General features: G+C 37.8%; 1 protein-coding gene across 5 annotated transcripts in view; it reads left to right on the forward strand.

The window, feature by feature from the left end:
* The window catches only part of LOC149548034 (sulfatase and phosphatidylinositolglycan class N domain-containing protein), a 271,143-nt gene that overhangs the window by 51,233 nt on the left and 198,653 nt on the right, over positions 1-21,257 (forward strand). For all 5 annotated transcript variants that reach the window (XM_089792055.1, XM_089792056.1, XM_089792054.1 and 2 more), the window contains exon 4: positions 10,071-10,364. In XM_089792055.1, the coding sequence (XP_089648181.1) occupies positions 10,071-10,364 (294 nt within the window). The remainder of the gene's footprint in view (positions 1-10,070; positions 10,365-21,257) is intronic.

Here is a 21,257-nt window from a genome sequence, read left to right on the forward strand (position 1 = left end):
TCAGAACCAATACATACAGGTGAAAACAGTATATAAGACCATAAATTTGGACGTTGATGTGGGAGAACATTCATATCTTAGTTGGACCCCATAGATTGATTCACATTGATATCAAGACTATATGGTAACTGTCTAGTCTGCCATTTAGTTCCGGTATGTTCATCTTAAGATGACGTTAGAAGTCCATCACCCAACACTTTGTACAATCGTTGTTGGCCTGTTATTATGGTTATGAAACCTTATTGCAATTTTGTGTTTTCGAATCTCCATCTTGAGACTTGTTGGAAGGTAAAACTTTTGTAAGCTTAACATAACTATTTCATATCATTTATGTTAGAAACTTGTATTGTGGCATGATAGTACTAATTTTGCTGAAGGACTTATTTTGCATAGCAACTGTTTGACAAAATTTTTGTTAGACCAAGTCCCATATTTTGATCAAATCCAACAGAGTTCATTACAGTGGTATCAAAGCTATAGGTCCTGCCATCTTGTGGGAAAATTTATTGCATAACAGGTTGGAATAAATGACAACCAGGTATGAGAAAGAAACTTTATAAGTTTAGTCATCTCCAACCGAAACAGGCAGAGTCTTTAGATTAGATTGACATTGAAGATAGTTATTTAGTTGACGAAGAGTTAACTTTTGGAACAAGTGAACAGGTTGAACAGGTTACATAGTTTGAACAAGCTGAATAGGTAAACAACATTCAAATGGCATGTAATGAAACTGAACCGGATCGAGAAGTAAGGGAAACATTGCGGGCTATTAGAGATGGGTAGAATAACATAGTTGATGCACTTCAACAGCTTGCAGTTAATATACAACAATTAGCCCCTATTAACAGGAGAGCTTCGAGCCATCATAGTGGAGAAAAGTAGTGTAGCAGGATCACCCTGAGCTGTTAGGGGCCCCCACACGAAACACAGACAGGCCTTTGATGCCCGTGTTTAATGCAGATGAAGAGGTAGCACCACCAGTGGCACCAAACTTACTGCTAGAAAACATTATGGTGATGTATGATGAATGTGATTTGTTTTTTGATCCAATTAAACAAAATATGTCCTTTATCCAATACCTAAATTAGAAAAGGGAGTCAGACAAACAACAACAGGATCGGAGACCTAGAGCACCAAACAGAGATTTAAAACATGCTATGAACAAACTATCTCTCCCTACTTTTGATGGCAGTAGTAGGACATCTGCGAGAGCTTGGATTCACAAGCTAGAGACTTACCTAACACTTAAACCTATGTCAAAGACAAAAGCCATTAGATTTGCTACGATGCACTTAGAGGGAGCGGCATATGATTGGTGGCATCACGGGTTGGTTATCCAGGATCATGGTCTCATTACATCCTATGAGACTTTCAGCTCTAAGCTGATTAATCACTTTGACAAGAAGGATATAGAGGTCTATTACAGGGATTTGATGCAGTTACGACAGGGTGGATCTCTAGATGATTTCATTGACGAGTTTCAGTGGATCTTGGTGATGGTTCCCAACATGTCAGAACAACGTAAGGTAATGCTATTCATCGAGGGTTTACAGGATAGATATAGAGGTTTGGTTAAGGTACTTAAACCAAACACTCTGGATCATGTTATTAAGATCGTATACGATCTAGAGTCACCTTTGATATTACAGCCTCTTAAGAAATTGTATAAGGAGACCACTTCATTCCAAAAGAACAAAAAGCAACATAAGGCTACACCTCCTGGGATGGACTTCAAGACACGGAATGAACTCAAGAGGAAGAAGCTATGTTTCATTTGCAGAGAGCCATGGACACCGGATCATAGATGCCTTGGCAAAAGCAAGATACATTATGTAGAGGTGCTTTCAGAGGAGGATAACGAGCAGCAGCAGGGCAGCAATGTTGATGCCAGTGATGGGGAGGAGAATGAGGATTGACCACCTAGAGAGAGGAAGAAGGAAGGCACCTAGGGACAGCCTCCTGTCATAGCTTCACTTTCTAGCAATTCCACAGGACACCCTTTTCGTTTGAAAGGAATTGTTAGAGGACAGCGTGTTATATGTCTCTTGGATACAGGTGCCTCGCATAACTTCATAAGCTCATGATGGTTCACTATGAGGAAGTTATATATTGACGACATACCCGAGGTTGAGGTTAGAGTGGTAGGAGGTGAGAGATTGAGATGCACAGGAAATGTGTCAGGACTTTTGATTCATTTTGATGATTTTTTTTTGAGGCAGATTTTTATGTGGTTGATTTGGATGGGTTAGATGCCATGTTGGGTAGACAATGGTTGTAGACTATTGGCAGGTACACAGTTGATCATGATAAGATGCAACTGGAATTCTTACAGGATGGTAGACAGGTGATCCTCATGGCTATGTTGGAGGGAGAACCCAGGTTAATTTCAGCCCACAGGATGGAGGCAATCATGGGGAATGATGACATGGAGTGGGAAGCCCATTGTTTTATTTCTTCTAGGGCTACCTTAGACTGAGGACAACAGATTCATGTTGACATTCAGCCGATTTTTTGAGGTCATACCACTAGGCATTCCCCTAGATAGAGGGTTTGAGCATATCATTCAGTTGGAGGAGGGTGCCAAACCTGTCATCACGACACCTTATTGTCATCCTAGGCATTAGAAGGAGGAGATAGAAAAGACGATTAAGGAACTTCTAGACATGGGTCACATCAGACCTAGCTCCAGCCCCTTTGCTTCTTCAGTTGTATTGGTGAAGAAGGATGGCACTCTACGCATGTGTATTGATTACCGTGCTCTCAACAAGAGGACCATCAAGAACAGATACTCAATCCCTTGCATTGATGAGCTACTGGATGAGTTACATGGGGTAGTTTACTTCTCAAGATAGATTTCAGACCAGGGTACCATTAGATACGGGTTCGCAAGGAGGATGTGCATAAGATAGCCTTTCGTTGTCACTATGGTCACTACGAGTTCTTGGTTATGCCATTTGGACTCACTAATGCACCAGCTACATTTCAGTCATGTATAAACCACATCTTTTGAAAGCAGTTGCAGAAGAGCGTATTAGTATTTTTTGATGACATATTGATTTTTAGCAGGACTTGGGAGGAACACTTGTAGCATCTAGATGAGGTACTCAGTATCATGGAGCACTCGTTCTTTGCTAAGGAGTCCAAGTGTGAGTTCGGGTTGACCAAGATTCTTTACCTTGGTCACGTGATTGGAGCAGATGGGGTGAAGGTACATCAAGAAAAGATTCAGGCAATTTTAGATTGGCCACCACCGAGGAACGTATCAGACTTGAGAGGATTCATGGGTCTTTGTTCTTACTATAGGAGGTTCGCTAGAGGTTTCTCTCAGATAGTGGCTCCCTTTATCAACCTCACATTGAAAGGGGCTTCCAGATGGACAATTGAGGCAGAGGAGACCTTTGATAGGCTCAAACAGGTGATGAGGACATGCCCAGTCTGGCATTGCCGGATTTCTCTCGACCGTTTGTTCTTGAGTGTGATGCTTCAGGGAGTGGTATTGGTGCATTTCTCATGCAGGATAGGCATCTGATTGCTTATGAGAGCAAGAAGCTCAAGGATGGTGAGAGATTGTACTCCACTTATGATAAGGAGATATTGGCTATTATGCATGCTTTAGCCAAGTTTAGATAGTACCTAGTGGGGGGCAAATTCATAGTTAGGACGGATCACAATAGTTTGCGCTATTTTCTAGAACAAAAGGATCTTAATGAGAGACAACAAAAGTGGATCAGCAAGATTTACGCCTATGATTTTGACATTGAGTATGTCAAAGGTAAGAACAATGTAGTTGCTGATGCACTTTCTAGGAGACCCTCAATAGCGGAATGTTGTGCTATTTCTGAGATTTCAGCAGATTAGAAGTCTTAGTTGTTGGTTGAGTATTCTAAGAATACTCAAGTATGTCAGATTATGGATGGACAGCTTCAGGACAACAGGTACAAGGTAATAGATGATGTGATTTTCTATAAGGTTCGTATTTACCTTGTACCAGGATCTAAACTCAAAAGTAAGATTATGGAAACTCTACATGATGCACCATCAATAGGGCACCCAGAAATCTTCAAAACGTATAGATAGGTTAGGGAAAGATTTTCATGGAAGGACCTCAAGGACGATGTTCTCCAGCATATTAGGGAGTGTCAGACTTGTCAGCAGAACAAGTCAGAGCATGAGTTTCCAGCCGGGTTATTACAGCCTCTCCCCATTCCGGCGCAGAAATAGGAGAATATTTCTATGGATTTTATTACAGGGTTGCCTAGGGTGCAGGGCAAGGATTCTATTTTTGTGGTGTTGGTTAACGAAGATTGCTCACTTCTTCGCCGTAGCTGCAAACTGGTTAGCCTGTCAGGTAGCTGAGTTATTCTTTCAGGAAGTTTTTTGTTTACATGGTCTTGCTCGCACCATTGTGAGCGACAGGGATAGCAAGTTCCTTAGCACCTTCTGGCAAGAACTGTTCAGATTGACCAGTACGGAGTTAACACCCAGCACGAGTTTTCACCCCCAGATGGATGGATAGACTGAGATAGTTAACAAATGGGTAGAAGGTTATTTCCGAAGCTATGTAGTAGGACAACAAAAAGCCTGGGTTAAGTGTTTGTATCTAGGAGAGTATTGTTACAACTCCTACCACATGTCCATTTAGATTTCTCCATTTCGTGCTCTCTATGATAGCGAGCCCTTGTCATTTGTAGACTTGGCTTTGCAAGACAACAGGCCACCACTAGCAGGGGATTGGATACAGGATCAGTAGGATATCCTTAGATCTCTTCGGGAGAACATTCTACGGGCCTAGAATCAGTAGAAGATGTACGCTGGTCGCTGGCAGATTGAGCGGAGTTTTGAGTTGGGTGACATGGTTTATCTTCATCTCCATCCATATAGACAAAGTTCTTTGAAGAAGAGTGGGTCTCAAAAACTTCAGCCCAAATTTTTTGGTCCATATCACATTACTAGGAGGGTTGGTGAGTTTGCTTATGAGCTGGATTTACCTGATGATAGAAGAATTCATAACGTGTTCTACGTTTTATGTCTCAAGAAAGCCATTGGCTAACATACAGTACCTTCCACTGAGTTGCCCATGCTCGATGAGGAAGGGAAGCTTGTATTAGTTCCAGCAGAGGTGATAGAGGTCAGAGAGAGGAAACTGTGGAACAGGTCTATCAAGGAATATCTGATTTGTTGGAAGGATTTACCTTATGAGGATGCCACTTGGGAAAGTGAGTCAATCCTACAGCATCCGGCATTGAGATTGCTTGAGGGCAAGCAATCCTAGGAAGGGAGGACTGTAATGCCCTCTTCTCTGCACTAGCATTAATGACACCTAATTGGTCTATCTTTCCATCCAGATAGGCTAACAACATGTGCTTTAGGATGCCAGCCAGTCACAGGAGTTTTGGTTTCAGCTGAGGAGATTTTTAAATGGGAAATCCTAAGGTTAAAGTAACTTTATTTTTTTGAGTTGAAGTATAAAGAATTTTATTGTTTAAAGTCACTTCAAGACAAAATAACTTAAGTGACAAAAAGATGAAATAGTCTTTTATCCCACATTGCTAAGAGGTTTGTTTCTTCCCACACTTTGAGGTTATAAAAGAAAGCTTTTACATTGGGATTGTCACCAATGAATATATGATATTTCTACAAATCCTAAAGGTTGCTTTATTGTGACTAGATAATTTCTAAGGACGAAACCCCTTAAGGAAAACAATGAGGCTGGATGCAAACTTGGCACTCACCATTGCATTTTCCAAGAGGACTGGACTAATACATTGATCTCAAGAGATTATAGCTCATTGATAGATTGAGAATTGACGTTAGTAGGACCTAATAACACCAAATTGTTATTGGCAATTGGAGTTGGATGGCAGGAAGAGAGATTAATTTTCCCACGGCAAAAGAAGCAGTCACTTACATCTCTTCCATGGTGGATTCCACTAATGATCATCTCGTCCCGTGACAGCAGGTCGGAGCTGATAACAGTTATAACTCATAGAGGTCGGAAGGTCTGCAAGGACGTTGGATATTAGCAGGTCAGGATACTATCAGGCTTAATGCACAGAGATTGGAGAGACAGTTAGGACATAGGATACCCTTGGCATTGATACAGAAGCAGCAACTCGGCATTGTAGAGCCTCTCTCAATTCTGCAGGGCCGCACACCAAACATATGCATGAAGCGGCGAATTTGGAGATAGGAGGTGAATATAGTTGCAGTCAGAACCAACACGTACAGGTGAAAACAGTATATAAGACCAGAAATCTGGACATGGGAGAACATTCATATCTCAGTTGGGCCCCATAGATTGATTGACATTGATAGCGGGACTGTATGGTAACTATCCAGTCTGCCATATAATTCTGGTATGTTCATCTTAACATGAAGTTAGAAGTCTATCACCCAACACTTTGTACAATCGCTGTTGGTTTGTTATTATGGTTATGAAACCATGTTGCAATTTTGTGTTTTTGACTCTCCATCTTGAGACTTGTTGAAAGGCAAAAATCTTGTAAGCTTAACATAACTATTTCATATCATTCATGTTAGAAAACTGTATTGTGGCATGACAGTAGTAATTTTGCTGAAGGACTTATTTTGCATAGCAACTGTTTGACAAAATTGAAAATTCTCATTAGACCAAGTCCCATATTTTGATCAAATCCAGCAGAGTTCATTACAGTTTGTATTTTCTTTCCAATCTCTGTGCAACACTGCCCATTTTGTGCACTGTACGACTCCTCCCTCCATCCACCGTACTACCTCCTCCGTATTCCTCCCACCATCCACCATGCTACCTCCCTCCCTACTACCTCCCTCCATCCACCGTACTACATCCCTCCATACTCCTCTCTACATCCACCGTACTACTTCCCTCCGTACTCCCTCCATCCACCATACGCCAACACGCCAACATTTCTGTATGCCAACCTCCCACCTGGACGTGAACATTACAAGTTGTGATGATCAAATTAGACATGCCAAAACCTTTGGACAAGTGCAACAGAGAATTCATAATGAAGTAACAGACCCCATCTATAGGATTTCTGGTTTCAGCAATGTGTAATCAATGGGACAAGCAGTTTTATAACAGACACTGCCTACAGAATGTCTCTCAATGTGGGACAAGCAGTTTTATGACAGACACTGCCTACAGAATGACTCTCAATGTGGGTGTAGAGGATTTTTTATGGGTTATTCGGTAAGGGTTTTGAATTAATTTATGCCTGTTTCTGTCATTTGAATTACTGGATTTTGAAATTCTTGAACTCCTCAACAGACCAGTTGTGATAGTCAAATTAGACATGTCAAAAGCATTTGGATAGGTGCAACACGGATCACATAACAAAGTAACAAGTTCGATCTATAGGATTTTGGTTTCAGTAAGTCAGTGACTTATGGGACAATCAGTTTTATATTAGTCACTGTGTGCACAGTGGTTCTTAACGGGGATGTAGCAAAAGGGTTTAACACAACCAGAAGGCTTTATTAAGGAGACCTTGTATAACCCTACTTAGTAATTCACCCATCAATTTGCACACGCCAAGGAATGATGAGCAGTCTATGATCTTCGTGCTACAGAATAGTTTTCATGGTATTCTAATTTTCACGACTGATGACAAATTGATTTTTTTCAGTCTTATGCTCAGGGGAATTTGAACTGGTCAGCAATTGGTTGCAATAACACCAGCTAGGATCTGATTAACTTGTAAATTTGTGTATCAAATTAAGATCCTTTTGATTGTCAAGCTCACAAAAAGGCACCTCCTAATGGCTTATCTTCAATTTCCATTTCATTGAAAAGTTGGAGGCCTTCAAAAGAAAAGTGGAATCGACAATTGGCAAAATGAAACTCAAACTTGTGAGAACATCTACAAGTATCATAGACCAAAATCACCAAAAATAAAAATTGAAGGCCTAAATATAACAACTCTAAGGACTTTTAACAATACCATGACAATGGAAATGGTACAGAAATTCGCTTTATAGTTCTGTAAAGTGGAGCAAATATATGAACACCAAACTGACAGAACAACTACATGTGCATTGAAAACCATCTTAGTCTAGGGAGACAACTTTAGTGAGGAAAAACTAGTTTCAAAATTCATTCTATATGAATTCTAGTACACCTTGTAGAAAGGGATAGAAATAAGTGGCAGTTACTTTCAATAAGGGGACTCCGTTTCTGAATTAATCATGAATGCTGGAAATAGAGATTGTGAACTGGGTCATGCACTTCTCAAAGATATTGGTAACTAGATCCATACTCAAAAGCCCGTGGTTCTGTTCTATCATTGTGGAGGTCTGTCTTCCTACAGGATAAGCTATGACACAAACAGAACAGAGATGCAGTAAATCTTGAGCATTTACCTAACACAGCTCTAATAGTTTATATTTCTTGGCACTAAACCAGCAAAGGATTGTATGCAACAATAGATTATTTAGTCAGGAAACCCTGATTATAAAACAACTTCAGTGCTGCAGTGATCTATTCTTTTAGGTTTTTTGGGGGGTTAAAATTAGGCAATCTTGCCTGCAGGCCCGGGTACTGTAAGTACAGCCATATTTGCGGCGGGCACATTCCTAGTGACTTGATTCCCCCATATGCTTGAGGTGTATCCACGGGTACCTGAGCTATGCCCTGGATGAACCTCGGGTGGACATAGGTCATGGAGGCCATTTGGGCTAAATCCAATGTCTTAGCTTTTTATCAAATATAATTCAAAACTATGGGTCAAAACCTGTTTCAAACTAAAAACTCCTATACGTTTACCATGACACTATATATAAACTCACCACTAGTGAGCACCTATCTTTACATAATATCAGTTGGATATAATTTACAAGTGATATAATGCAAGCAAAACAAAGGTGCGGTCTCTGTCCATCTTGACAAACAGGCAAAATTCTGATGGTTTTAGTGTATTTAATTCCGGCCTTTATAGTAAAACTCAATGCATCTTATGATGGTGTCAGTTCAATATTTTATCCTTTTAGGAAATCTTAAATATTCATACATTTGTCACTGTGAAGTGGTCTCCATATTATTTCAAGGTCACCGAATAGGTAGTGTGAAGATTCTCTAAAAAATATTGTGTCTGTCAAATGCTTCTGGAACTGATTGTATTCACTGATCATATGTTGGAAATTTTAGTTTTCTTAATGGCTTTTTAATTTAGTTGTCCATCTTCTAGTGCAATTTAATTCACATCTAGTTACTGTTTTCATTTCTTATTTCAGTTCAATATTTTATCCTTTTAGGATATCTTAAATATTCATGCATTTGTCACTGTAAAGTGGTCTTCATATTATTTCAAGGTCACTGAATAGGTAGTGTGAAGATTCTCTAAAAAATATTGTGTCTTTTACAAATGCTTCTGGAACTGATTGTGTTCAAGTTTTTACATCAACATTTTGGATCACACTACGTGATCCATCATTAGGATGCAAGAGAAGACAAATCAAGGAGACAAAAGTGAAATGTCATCGAATAGGTACTGTGTATATTCTCTAAACAACATTGTGTCTGTTACAAATGCTTCTGGAACTGATTGTGTGCAAGTTTTTACATCAGTGTTTCAGATCACACTGCGTGATCCATCATCAGGATGCAAGAAAAAAGTGAATAACTTTTATTTCACTTTTCTCTTGCACCCTGATAGTGGATCAAGTGAAATAACTTTTTTTTTTTTCACTTTTCTCTTGCATCCTGATAATGGATCACATAGTGTGATCCAAAACATTGATGTAAAAACTTGCACACAATCAGTTCCAGAAGCATTTGTAACAGACCTATGGGTTGTGGAAATTTGATAGATCTCAAACAGTGTGCCTTCTTAGCAGGGGTTTTTTAATTTAATTGCTTGAACTATAAAGGGATATTTTTTGGGCTTTGCTAGATAAAACATGCCTTGTCAGTGGGAAATCATGAACTTGATATGCAATGGATTCTAATGTGTACTCTATAAAAGATTGGAAATCAATAATAATTTTATATGGGATGTCAAAACCCTTAACATGTTAGAAGGAATGTCAGAATTAGTTTTGCTTTCCTCAGAAAATCATATGTTGATTTGCAGATGCATCATTCCTGGATGAGTGGTCGTTCGATCACTTTCGTGACCTATTAAACAAATCAAACAAGGATCATGTATTGAAGCAGTTGTTGCATCAAGATAAATTAGTCATATTTTTACATTTGCTGGGCTGTGATACAAATGGCCATGCACATCGCCCCTATTCATCAATCTATTTGAATAATGTTAAGGTTGTCGATAAGGGCGTTGAAGAAACATACAATCTTATTGAGGAGTATTTCAAAGATAATCGGACTGCGTACATTTTTACTGCAGATCACGGGATGAGTGACAAAGGTCAGTTTGATATTACAGACAATTAAGATTTCTTTTTTACATTGGTAAGATAATATTTAATGTCTCCCTTGTGTGTGCAGCCCTGATATTCTGAATACCTTTAATAGTTAAGGTTTCATTGTCTGCAAAGAATACCGTTTTTATTCCATTGGTGATCACTGATCATATGTTAGAAATTTTAGTTTTCTTAATGGCTTTTTAATTTAGTTGTCCATCTTCTAGTGCAATTTAATTCACATCTAGTTACTGTTTTCATTTCTTATTTGGTTAAAATATAGTGGAAAATACCAAACTTAATTCTTTATGTAATTTCATTTTCAACCATATTTAGCATGTTATACTCAAGTTTCTAATTTTTAATACTAGACTAAAAGTTAAAGGACAGATTTAATATCTGGGTGCTGCACTTCCCTTCTTCGAATGATTGAAAAAAGGAAATGAGCCTCAAATTTTGGGTTTAGCTTGTACACCAATGGATGCATTCATTGGTGGAGTTGGTTTGTCCATATACAATAATATTTGTATGTACATAGTAATGCAAAGGGTTATCATCTCTTCTCTTTGGCCCAATCAATGGTCTCATAGATGTAACCATTGTAATGCAAAGGGTTATCATCACGTCCCTTTGACCCAATCAATGGTCTTGTAGAGTTGACCTATTGGTATACCATCCCATTACCATACAACTTGGACCAAAAGTTTTATGATTACTAAAAATTTGAAAAAGAAATTTTAAATTTTTAGGAAGAAAACGAGGAAGTCACATGTAAGAAAAAATAGCAACAACAAATAGATAATGTTATTGTCTTATCTTATATTATAGAATATGCCGAATCTATGTAGGCATAACTGACATTTTCTTGAGAAAAAGAATTGAAGTTAGAACAAACTACAAAGTTAGAAAGTTGGTGGAAAATTGTATCACCCTTGGTTGCTCAAGCTCCTTGCCATTCATGTGCTCTCTCATCAGACTAAGGATCAAAGTATGGTCGTATATAAATTTGGTGATTTGTCTAGCATTTGCAATCATATTAGTGAGCCAGATAGTCTTCCCAATGTCCTCAAATTTGTTTAATGTGCAGAAAAAGTACAACAAATAGTGGGATGCCTTTGGTAAACAAGTCTCCTTGTGAACAAGTATATTGTTGTTTGCCTTGACAATTTGGGCAACATTCTCAACTACAAACTTTTGAACCAATCCTTTCAATAGATTGCACAAAGTCTAAAAATTCTTAACTTTAAGTGAGTGATCTATAGACTCAACAACACCAATATGCCACTTGAAGCCACAAAAAAAAACAATTATGTTTTTATCATCTATCTATCTATCCATCATATATAGCGATATAGAGTCACATAACTTTATTTGCCATACTTTCTTTTCACTATCGACTATAAGCTTGTATATTTTGATGATTCCCTTTGGCTGCGGGCCACTAATATCCTTAGATGTTGGAGTCTTAAACTCCTTACTAGTAATTGTTGATGCATTTACTGACCCTTACCTATACGAGCTGTTAATGATATTCAAGGGTGTATTAGTATAGTACAAAATGTTTTCTGCTACCATCCTAACCTCACAATGTTTCTCTTTGTTCCAAACAGTATCTTCAAGCAAAATTTATGCTTTTGAACACTATGAGAATTAAATAATTTGTTGAAGAATTAAGATGGCTAGAACTCTGAATGCATGCAGATTCTAAGTGTGCGGGACAATAAAAGAATCTGTACATGAGATGAGCTTGGAACTCATCACCATGGCCATTCCACCCATTGTCCCTTTCGTGTGCATTTTATTCATATAATAACTGGTAAGAAGGGCATCCACGTTTGCCCTCACTTCATTAGGCTTTTGAGGAAACATCTTCACACATGTTAAGGATTCTTTGCAAGGTGAAAATTCAAGATATTGAGATCCCTACTCATAGGAAACCCTGAAAAATAATCTTCAGCATGCCGTTAGTCTCACCTGTTGTGCCTTTCTTCCATGTAGTATCTTTCCAAACTTTGCCTTACATTGGATGACCGCAAAGTACTTCTTAAATCTCAATCTAGAAAATGTTGAAGGCCTATGAAACCAAAAAGAACATGCTCATGACTCTCCTGTTATTGTAATACTATTATGACACTATTTGTATTTTTGACGCATTTGGCTTTTCCATTAGCACAAATCCCAAATGACTAACCCTTGAATAATGTCTTTTCTAATCTGCAAATTATTAAATAGGAATGTTGGAATAGTGTTTTGAGATAAGTTTAAAGTTTCCATCACCAATACAAGTGTGTCCTTGATCTACATAATTTCATTAGACTTAGAAAATGTAGTGTCCTCTATAATTTTCTCTAATTTTTAATGTAAATTAGAAATGTTTCAATGATTTGTCGGATGTCATGTACCCTTTTCAAATTAAGATAATATATAAAATTCTTGAAGTTCGATCCAATAATCACTGATTTTAATGGCAATTAATAATATAATTATAATTAAAATGAAGATTTTTTAATGAGTTTGCCACTTAGTATGTTGCTTAAGTGGTGGTGGCATTCTCTCCACCTAGATTCAAACCCTCGTTGGACCATGGTGATTGTGGCCTGTTAACTTCACTGATCCAATGTGCTTAGGGATTTGGGGCTCTACTTTGTAATAAGGGGATGTGATCCCCTATTTGTGGCCTCGTTGGTTCATAGCTCCAGGTCAAAAATGTTTCACATGGAGTTAGAGGGTGTGTTGTGCTAATGTCACTGGTCATGTTGAAAAGTTTGCTACACACTTAAAACAAAAAGATGTTTTAAAATGTTAGTATAAAAAAAGGTATTTTTTATATTTAAAAAAATAGAAAAAAATAAAAGTTAAATGTATTTTAAAATACTTGAAGTGAAATTTAGAACCCAAGGGCCCAATTTGGGAAGGTATATCAAGGAGATGTCTATCTTCATTTGAGGATCGTTCAAGTTATTCTTTGTATCCAATTTTTAGATATGGGCATTATGTTCAAGCTAGGGCATCCAATGACAAAAAACCTTGTCTTTTTTTGGGTTTGAGGGGAGAACCCTTTTGGATTCTGTTAGAGTAAATAATTAATAATTAATTATTTATTCTATTTATTTAAGTTTACTTAGGTTAATGCATGTAGTTAATAGTTGTAGTTGATGAGTTGTTGACAACACGGGAGTTTGTTCCCTTCTAGGGTATTCCACCTTTTTGTGGACATATGCTTAGTTGTCGACCTTATTTTCTACCACTTTCCAACTTGTTCTACAAGCTTCCATGAGGCCTTTATATTCGGGCTTTCTCTTTGTAATTTCATAACACAACACAATTCAACTCATTTTATAAATACATTTTCCTTGTTTTTGCAATATCTTCTCTCTCAAGTCTGTTTAGTGTTTTTCCAAGCTCCACTCCTTCCTTCTTGGTTTCCCTTTGATAGGTTATTTGCATGCAGGTGATCTTGGCGCACTGTGGAGTTGGATTTCATCAACTCCTACATGGTATTAGAGCCTCCCTGCTCCTTCTTGTTCGAAGGTTTTTTGAAGCGGCGATTTGGAGACACAAACCCTAGTTTGTTTGTGCATTTTTCTTCAATCTGGGGGAAGAGCATTTTTTCAGAGCACTTTGGGCCTAAACAGACGCTGCCATTGAGTTCAGAAGGTTTGTTACAAACAGGATTCATATAAAATTTTTTGATTTTGGCTTCCGGGCATCTGGGAAATTTTTTTTGGCCCCCTACAGGTAGTCGTATGGACGATTTAGTTCGAAAAAATAAAAATAAATATAAATTTTGGGTGCTGCTGGGCGGTCACCACCGCATCGCTGTGTAGCCTGTGCGCAGCTTGCAGGCTGCCAAAGCTGGCCGCGCTACCGTAGGGCAGCTTGGGCCCAGCCACCGTCGGCGGGCCACCCGTCCACCGCCCCCACCAGCGGCGACACCACAGGTCGCCGCCTCAGCTCCGCTGCGTTGGGTTCCGCCTCCAGCGCTCTGCTTGCTTACACAACATCCATGTGGCCCACTTTCAAGCACAGTCAACATCTTCTGCAACTGCCACGTGGCCAAGGGTACCACGTTGGTGTCTGCCACGTGGCCCCTGCCACGTCAGCTACATAGTTGGCTCTTTGTGTAATGCCCCGCCAAGGGATCCAAAGAATTAACCTAGAATTTCACTAAGTTTGGTAGCATTTTTTTTTTAAAAACATGAAAGTAAATACCTCATATAACTTATACACATTAACGGAAGCAATAGCAATGTCCATCTAAAAGTAAACATATCATACATAACTGATTACATTATTTAAGGATCCCTTAACGTTGAATTACATCTAAATCAACTAACATTATTGAATCCATCTAATATAACAAGCACATGAAATAATAATGGTAAGTCCATTGTTTATACATTACATTTCTAAATGCTCAATCATCCACTGTACATGTCACAGGGTATGAAAAGCTTAAAAGAATATACATATGTGAAATAAGGTATGTCATCCTATTCTAATCCATGATACATCAAAGTAAAGATAATCACAAGATACTCATGATACATCATCATAGAAGATATAAACATCCATCATAAAAGATCAAACATAATAAACTAAGTGCACGGTTCCTTCCAACCGTTAATAGCATCATTAGACCATCGTGGGCCCTAGCCATCCCTCTGTGCGTAACATTCCAAATCACCGAAGAGATCATCGGTATTAACATAGTAGGAATGTCACTCGTAACATATACTATATCATATGCAGAAAGTAATCTAACATGCAAATATAAGCATAAAATAACATCATCTAACATATGCTAATCATCAATGAAAGGATACATGTCCACCATCACGAAGGACGCATTAGCCACGATGTCTCAATGAATCTCAAATGATAAGAGTGGAAAAACACTACCACCCGACCGCATGGTACCTAAGTGGTATACTCCCACCATGCTGAGGAGATAATCTCAAGTCCCAAACAGGCTATCCAAAATCACATAGCATAAAACTCTATAAGTCCAAGAATCCTAAAAGTATACTAATTCAAAGGTTCCATCACAAAACCGACATCTAATCCCAGAGGCAGACAAAGACATGTAGGAACCTACTATGCAAGCGGGAAAGTGTCATCGCATATATCATGTACAAGTTACCCTGGCAGTTAGCTAAACTCCACGGGTCCATACTGATCTCATGTGGCCACTAGTATCCTCTCATGCTGACGAAGCATACTATGGAATGCAAGGTCGCAACCATGCGTTCTCTCTACTCCCATCCTAGTCTGTACAAGCACTCGAGGCATGGGCGAGAACAAAACACTTATCTTTTTAGGTTCATTTAGTTAGTATTAGGTGTGAATGTTTTCTTTTTTTAACCAACTTACAATGAGTTACCCTGGCAGCCTCTTAGGGCCCCAGCCCCCATTGCAAGCCACTTCTCGACACTACATGCAGATATCCTACCCTAAGCTGATGGAATCATAAATCTCAAAATCACAAAAGATAATCCATAATAAGAACATCAAATATGCATAAAAGCATCAAATCTCCATGAGCAAGCATCCATAGAAAATCATGATCACAACAGCTCTCTATTGGCAACTGAAGTATCACTGATAATCAAAAGTATCCATTGGTTCTCAATAACCAAAATATATCTCAATCATACTGATTGAAGACTCCAAAATGGTTGAGTCAAAACATGTCACAACATGACATCATCAAGAATAAATCCACATTTCAGTCCTATCATGGCGACTAGAAAATAACCAAGGATAACTCTAAGTTACACGGGTACCCCTCCCCCCCCTCCGGACCTCGAATTGGTTCGAACCGGTTCGAGATTCGGGTCCGGTTCGACCACGGTTCGCCCAGGGTTCGATTTTCGAATCCTGGTTCGAACCCAGGCGGACCAGTCTGGGAAAATCGAACCAGGTTCGAACCCAGCCAAGAACCCGCCCACGGACGCGAAATTAAAGTTATTTATTTGCATTTTAAAATAATTTTTGGGGTCCACGTACCCTAAAAAGGTGTTATGAATTGGTTTTTTGCTCTCTCATAGTCATTTGTTGTTTCTAAATAGGTTGTTTTGCCTTGAAGGAGAGCACATAAGTTTTTGAGCAAGCATCCGGTTGTGCAAGGAGGAGTTTGAAGATTGACTTGTTGGTGTTCTTGAAGTGTTTGTGCATCATTTATACACATTTGCAAACTTGCAATGGCTGGAAAAGGACCAAGAGGTAAGATCTTATTCCATTTACTATTGTTTTGTTCTAGTTTTTCCATTTTTTTTTCATTTCTCTTTCAATCTTCATATGTTCTAAGTTCTTGAATCTTTTCCATTATTTCAAAATTCATCATTTTCTTGCATATAGATTATGAACATATATCTAATTAGTAATTTATTGCCATAGGGAAAGGTTCGAAAGTAATGTCATCTACCTCTTCATCAATAGGCAACACCGAACAAAGAATGGAAACCAACTCTGATTCTCCTCTATGGAAGTATGCAGACATTATAAAACCCATTCCAGGAGGTGGTGCATTCCGTTGGAGATGTCGAGGATGTGATGTAGAAAGAAATAGTTCTTATTATCGTGTGGTAGGCCATCTATGTGGTTATACTGGAAGAGGAGTCAAGAAATGCCCTAGCAAAAATGGTGTCCCTATACCAAATCACACCGTGTTAAAATATATTGAAGAGCATGAGGCAGCAGAAGAGAGAGAAGGACACAGGGCAATAGAACTCGGTAGTAGTAGCAATAAAAGTAAAAAAGCTAAGGGAATGCAGCCCCCCTCAGATGTTATTGTACAAGACCATCCCTTCTTCAATACTACAATGGACACTGACACTGAATCTGTCCCCATTGTACACAAAAGAAAGGGGCCAATAGAAACTTCTTTTCAAAACAAGGCTCGGGATATTGCTGACATTAAGGTGGGAAGATGCCTCTATGCAAATGGGTTGTCTTTTAATGTTGTCCGCTCTTCGTTTTGGAAGGACATGTTGAGGGGTGCCAATGAAGCTCCAAAAGGGTATTGTGGCCCCGGTTATGAGAAAGTGCGCACCACCTTGTTGGATGATGAGGTCCAACGGGTTGAAAATCAATTGAAGCCCATAAGGGACTCATGGGTTGAGACAGGGGTGACAATTGTTTTAGATGGCTGGAAGGATTCTAGGAACCGTCCCTTGATCAATGTCCTTGCGGTGTCCCCTAAAGGGGCAATGTTTCTGAAAGCGGTGGATTGTGAGGGCAAAGTAAAAGATGGGCCATTTATTGCTGATATCTTAATTGAGGCCATTGAACAAGTGGGTGCAAGAAACGTTGTCCAAGTCATAACGGACAACGCAAAGAATTGTTGAGCAGCAGGTTTGTTGGTTGAATCACGATATCCACATATCTTTTGGACACCTTGTGCAGTCCATTCACTCAATCTTATGCTACAAAAGATTGGGAACCAAATTGAGTGGATCAAAACAGTGTATGAAGAGGCTGAGGACATACAAATGTTTGTCACAAACCACCACATGACTCAATCTCTTTTCAGGAACTACTCAAAATTGGAGCTATTGAAGGTAAATGAACTTGAACTCAAATTAGTAATTTAATTTTTAATATTTGACAATTTCTGATTTTTCATATTTTACTTGTGCAATTGCCAATGTGTATACTTTTCTTAGTTTTCTAAAATATGTATCTAATAGTTGTTTTTTGCTCTAATTTATGTCACAGGTTGCTGAGACCTGTTTTGCATCACATATAATCGTCTTAAGATGACTTGTGCAAGTGAAAGATGCACTTCAAGGTATGGTAATCAGCAACAATTGGGGTGTATGGAAGCAAAAGAACACTGAAAGGGCAAACAAAATAAAGGATAGGCTATTGGCTGACTCATGGTGGGAACGTGTGGAATATCTCCTTAAGATCACCGAGCCCATTATGAGCATGCTTAGGTACACTGACATGGATAGGCCTTGCCTTGGAGAGATCTATGATGGCATAGACTCAATGATTGAGAAGATCAGGCAAGTTATAAATGAGCAGGAGCAAGATCCGCAAGAGACCTTTTTCAAACAAGTGCAAAAAATTATTGATGAAAGATGGAACAAAATGACCACTCCATTACATTTGCTTGCCTATGCCTTGACCCCCAAATACTATAGCTCACAATATTGTGATCTACCAGGAAGGTTGCCACCATACAGAGATATGGAAGTGTCTGACGGGTACCAGGCAGCATTTAGAAGAATATTTCTTGATGATGATATAAGAGATGTAATCATGGATGAGTTCATAGCATTTGTCAATGCTACAGGTCTAAGTAATGATGCTCTTCGTCATCGGTTCAAGAAGCATGCTCATGGTTGGTGGTACCTCCATGGCCAAAAATTCCAAACATTGCAGCCCCTTGCAATCAAAGTTATATCACAAGTAATTTTTATTTATTTTTTAATTAGCTCACTTTATCTTCAAAAGAATTTTTTAATAAGATTGAATTAATTCCTTTTTAATTGCCTACCCTATGTTGTCTTTATAGGTTGCTAGTTCTTTTGCATCAGAAAGAAATTGGAGCACCTATTCTTTCATCCACTCGGTGAAGCGCAATAGGTTGCAATAAAAAAAAGCCGAGAACCTGGTATTTGTGCATAACAACTTGCGCCTTTTTTCACACAAGAGTCAAGAATACAAAGAAGGGGAGACAAAGAAGTGGGATGTAGATGCAGAGATTGCGGACTTGGATGCTTCCACTGCTGCGCTTGCAATTGATGATTTTGATAACTTTGATGCCAATACCATTGTTGATTCTGCTGCTGATCCCACTGGCCTTGGTGCAAGTAATAGTGTAGGCGAAGAAGGAGGAGATGAAGAAGAAGAAGATGAATATGAAGAAGATGAAGATGAAGAATGAAGAACTTAGAACTAGAAAGTCAGAATTTTAATAGATTTTCATTCTATTAGTTACTGTTAAACATTGAACGTGAAACAATGACACTTGAACTTGATATTTTAAATGTTTTGAATCTTTCATCTTTGATGTTGAAGTTGACTGAATTATGTTACTATATGATGGTATGCTCACCATGGTACATTGATATGTTATTGTTTATGCTGTTTTAAAGTTTTAAATGTGTTTATGGTACTATGCTACATTCTAATTTTAACTCATGCTTCATAAAAATGTATATATATATATATATATATTTATAATTTTTACATGTTTTTGTACTAACGAACCCAAACAAACCCAAACCCCTTTCCAAAATTTCGTCGAACCAGCAAACCGGTTCTCGAACCCAAACCCGGAACCGAACCACGAACCGGCAACTTAGGGATAACTGATCGATGAACCAAAAATGGTTAAGTCAAGCGTCTCATACATAAGAATCTCAACTATAACAATCAGTAATTACAAACAATACATAGAGCATTCCATCACATAACCATGGTTGGGTTTATAAAGATCGAGATTAAAATATCATCATGACATCACAATCACATCACCCCCAAGCCTCTCGTAGACGTCCTATAACTGGTCAACACTAGTCAACCCAAAACCCAAAAACAGTAGCATAAAGAATACACAATGCAAACACATGTTTTAATTTTGCTAAATTTACAAACTTGAATTAAATGTGTTTTCCAATCTAGATATCAAGTGGAGAAATTTCACGTTTTACCTAACCCATGTATTTGTTTGATAGATAAAAGTTTCTCCCCAAGACCATTAGACTCAATTTCCTAATTGATCTAATAATATTTTGTTTATATAAACATTGTTTGAAGGATGACCCTTATCGAATTCCAATAATCATTTATCATTCCCAATGAATCCAATATTATCAAATAAAATTTGCATATTTCAAAACTTTGACTTATAACACGTTCTAATAATTAACCTTAATTAAACTAAGTTTAATTAAGTTAACTCTTAATGTCTTTCTATTTTAAATAATAATCGACAAACTTTTATTAGTACTTTAAATCATTTATCTTTTAGAAAAAAATCCATTAATTCAATCTTTGAAATATAATAATAATTTATGATTAATAATATATATACATATACACATATATATATATATAATAATAATAACATTTTATATAAAAATCAAATATAATTATATACATTTTCATTCAAATTTAATAACATATCCAAACGCAATAGTCAATGGTGTTTAACTTACCAAAAGTGACTTTATTATGAGTCGCGCCGCTATTATTGCCGGTAGCTTGCGGACCGCAAGTACTCTGCGAGTTGCAAGTATACTGCGATCACGTAGGTACTCTGCGCCCGCGGTCCTGCAACGTGTGACTGCCGGGGGTGGGGTATTCTGCCCGCCTTACATATAATTTTTTTATTTTATATATAGCATTTTAAAAACGCTTCCCTCCAATGTAAATTGCGATGCATTTTTTAACATTCGCTCGCTGTGACATATATATGTCATTCGACTTTTCAATTCAATTAAAATATATATATACATATGTATGTGTATATATATATATATCAAATGTATATATGTATATATATATATGTGTGTGTGTGTGTGTGTGTGTGTGTGTGTGTGTATAAATATGTGCAGAATTTATAAACATATATATTTAAATATATATATGAAAATGTAAGTTTATGCAGGTTTGAAACTATATATATATATATATATATATATATATATATATATATATATATATATATATATATACGTTTTTTATGAGTTTTCTATAAAATATTTACTCTCTAAATTTTCTCAATAATTTTTTAATGGATTTGGCTACAATTTAAACCCTAGCCTCGTTTTCTTTTCAGATCTATGCATATAAGATTCTCAAATAAATTTTAACTACCCATATTGAGAATGCATACAATTAAAATAGGAAAAACCTCAGAAGACATATGGAAGACACGAAGA

This window comes from Cupressus sempervirens, chromosome 7 (genome assembly GCF_028749045.1).
Source record: "Cupressus sempervirens isolate cs-2001-9-10 chromosome 7, ASM2874904v1, whole genome shotgun sequence".
Classification (NCBI taxonomy): Eukaryota; Viridiplantae; Streptophyta; class Pinopsida; order Cupressales; family Cupressaceae; genus Cupressus; species Cupressus sempervirens.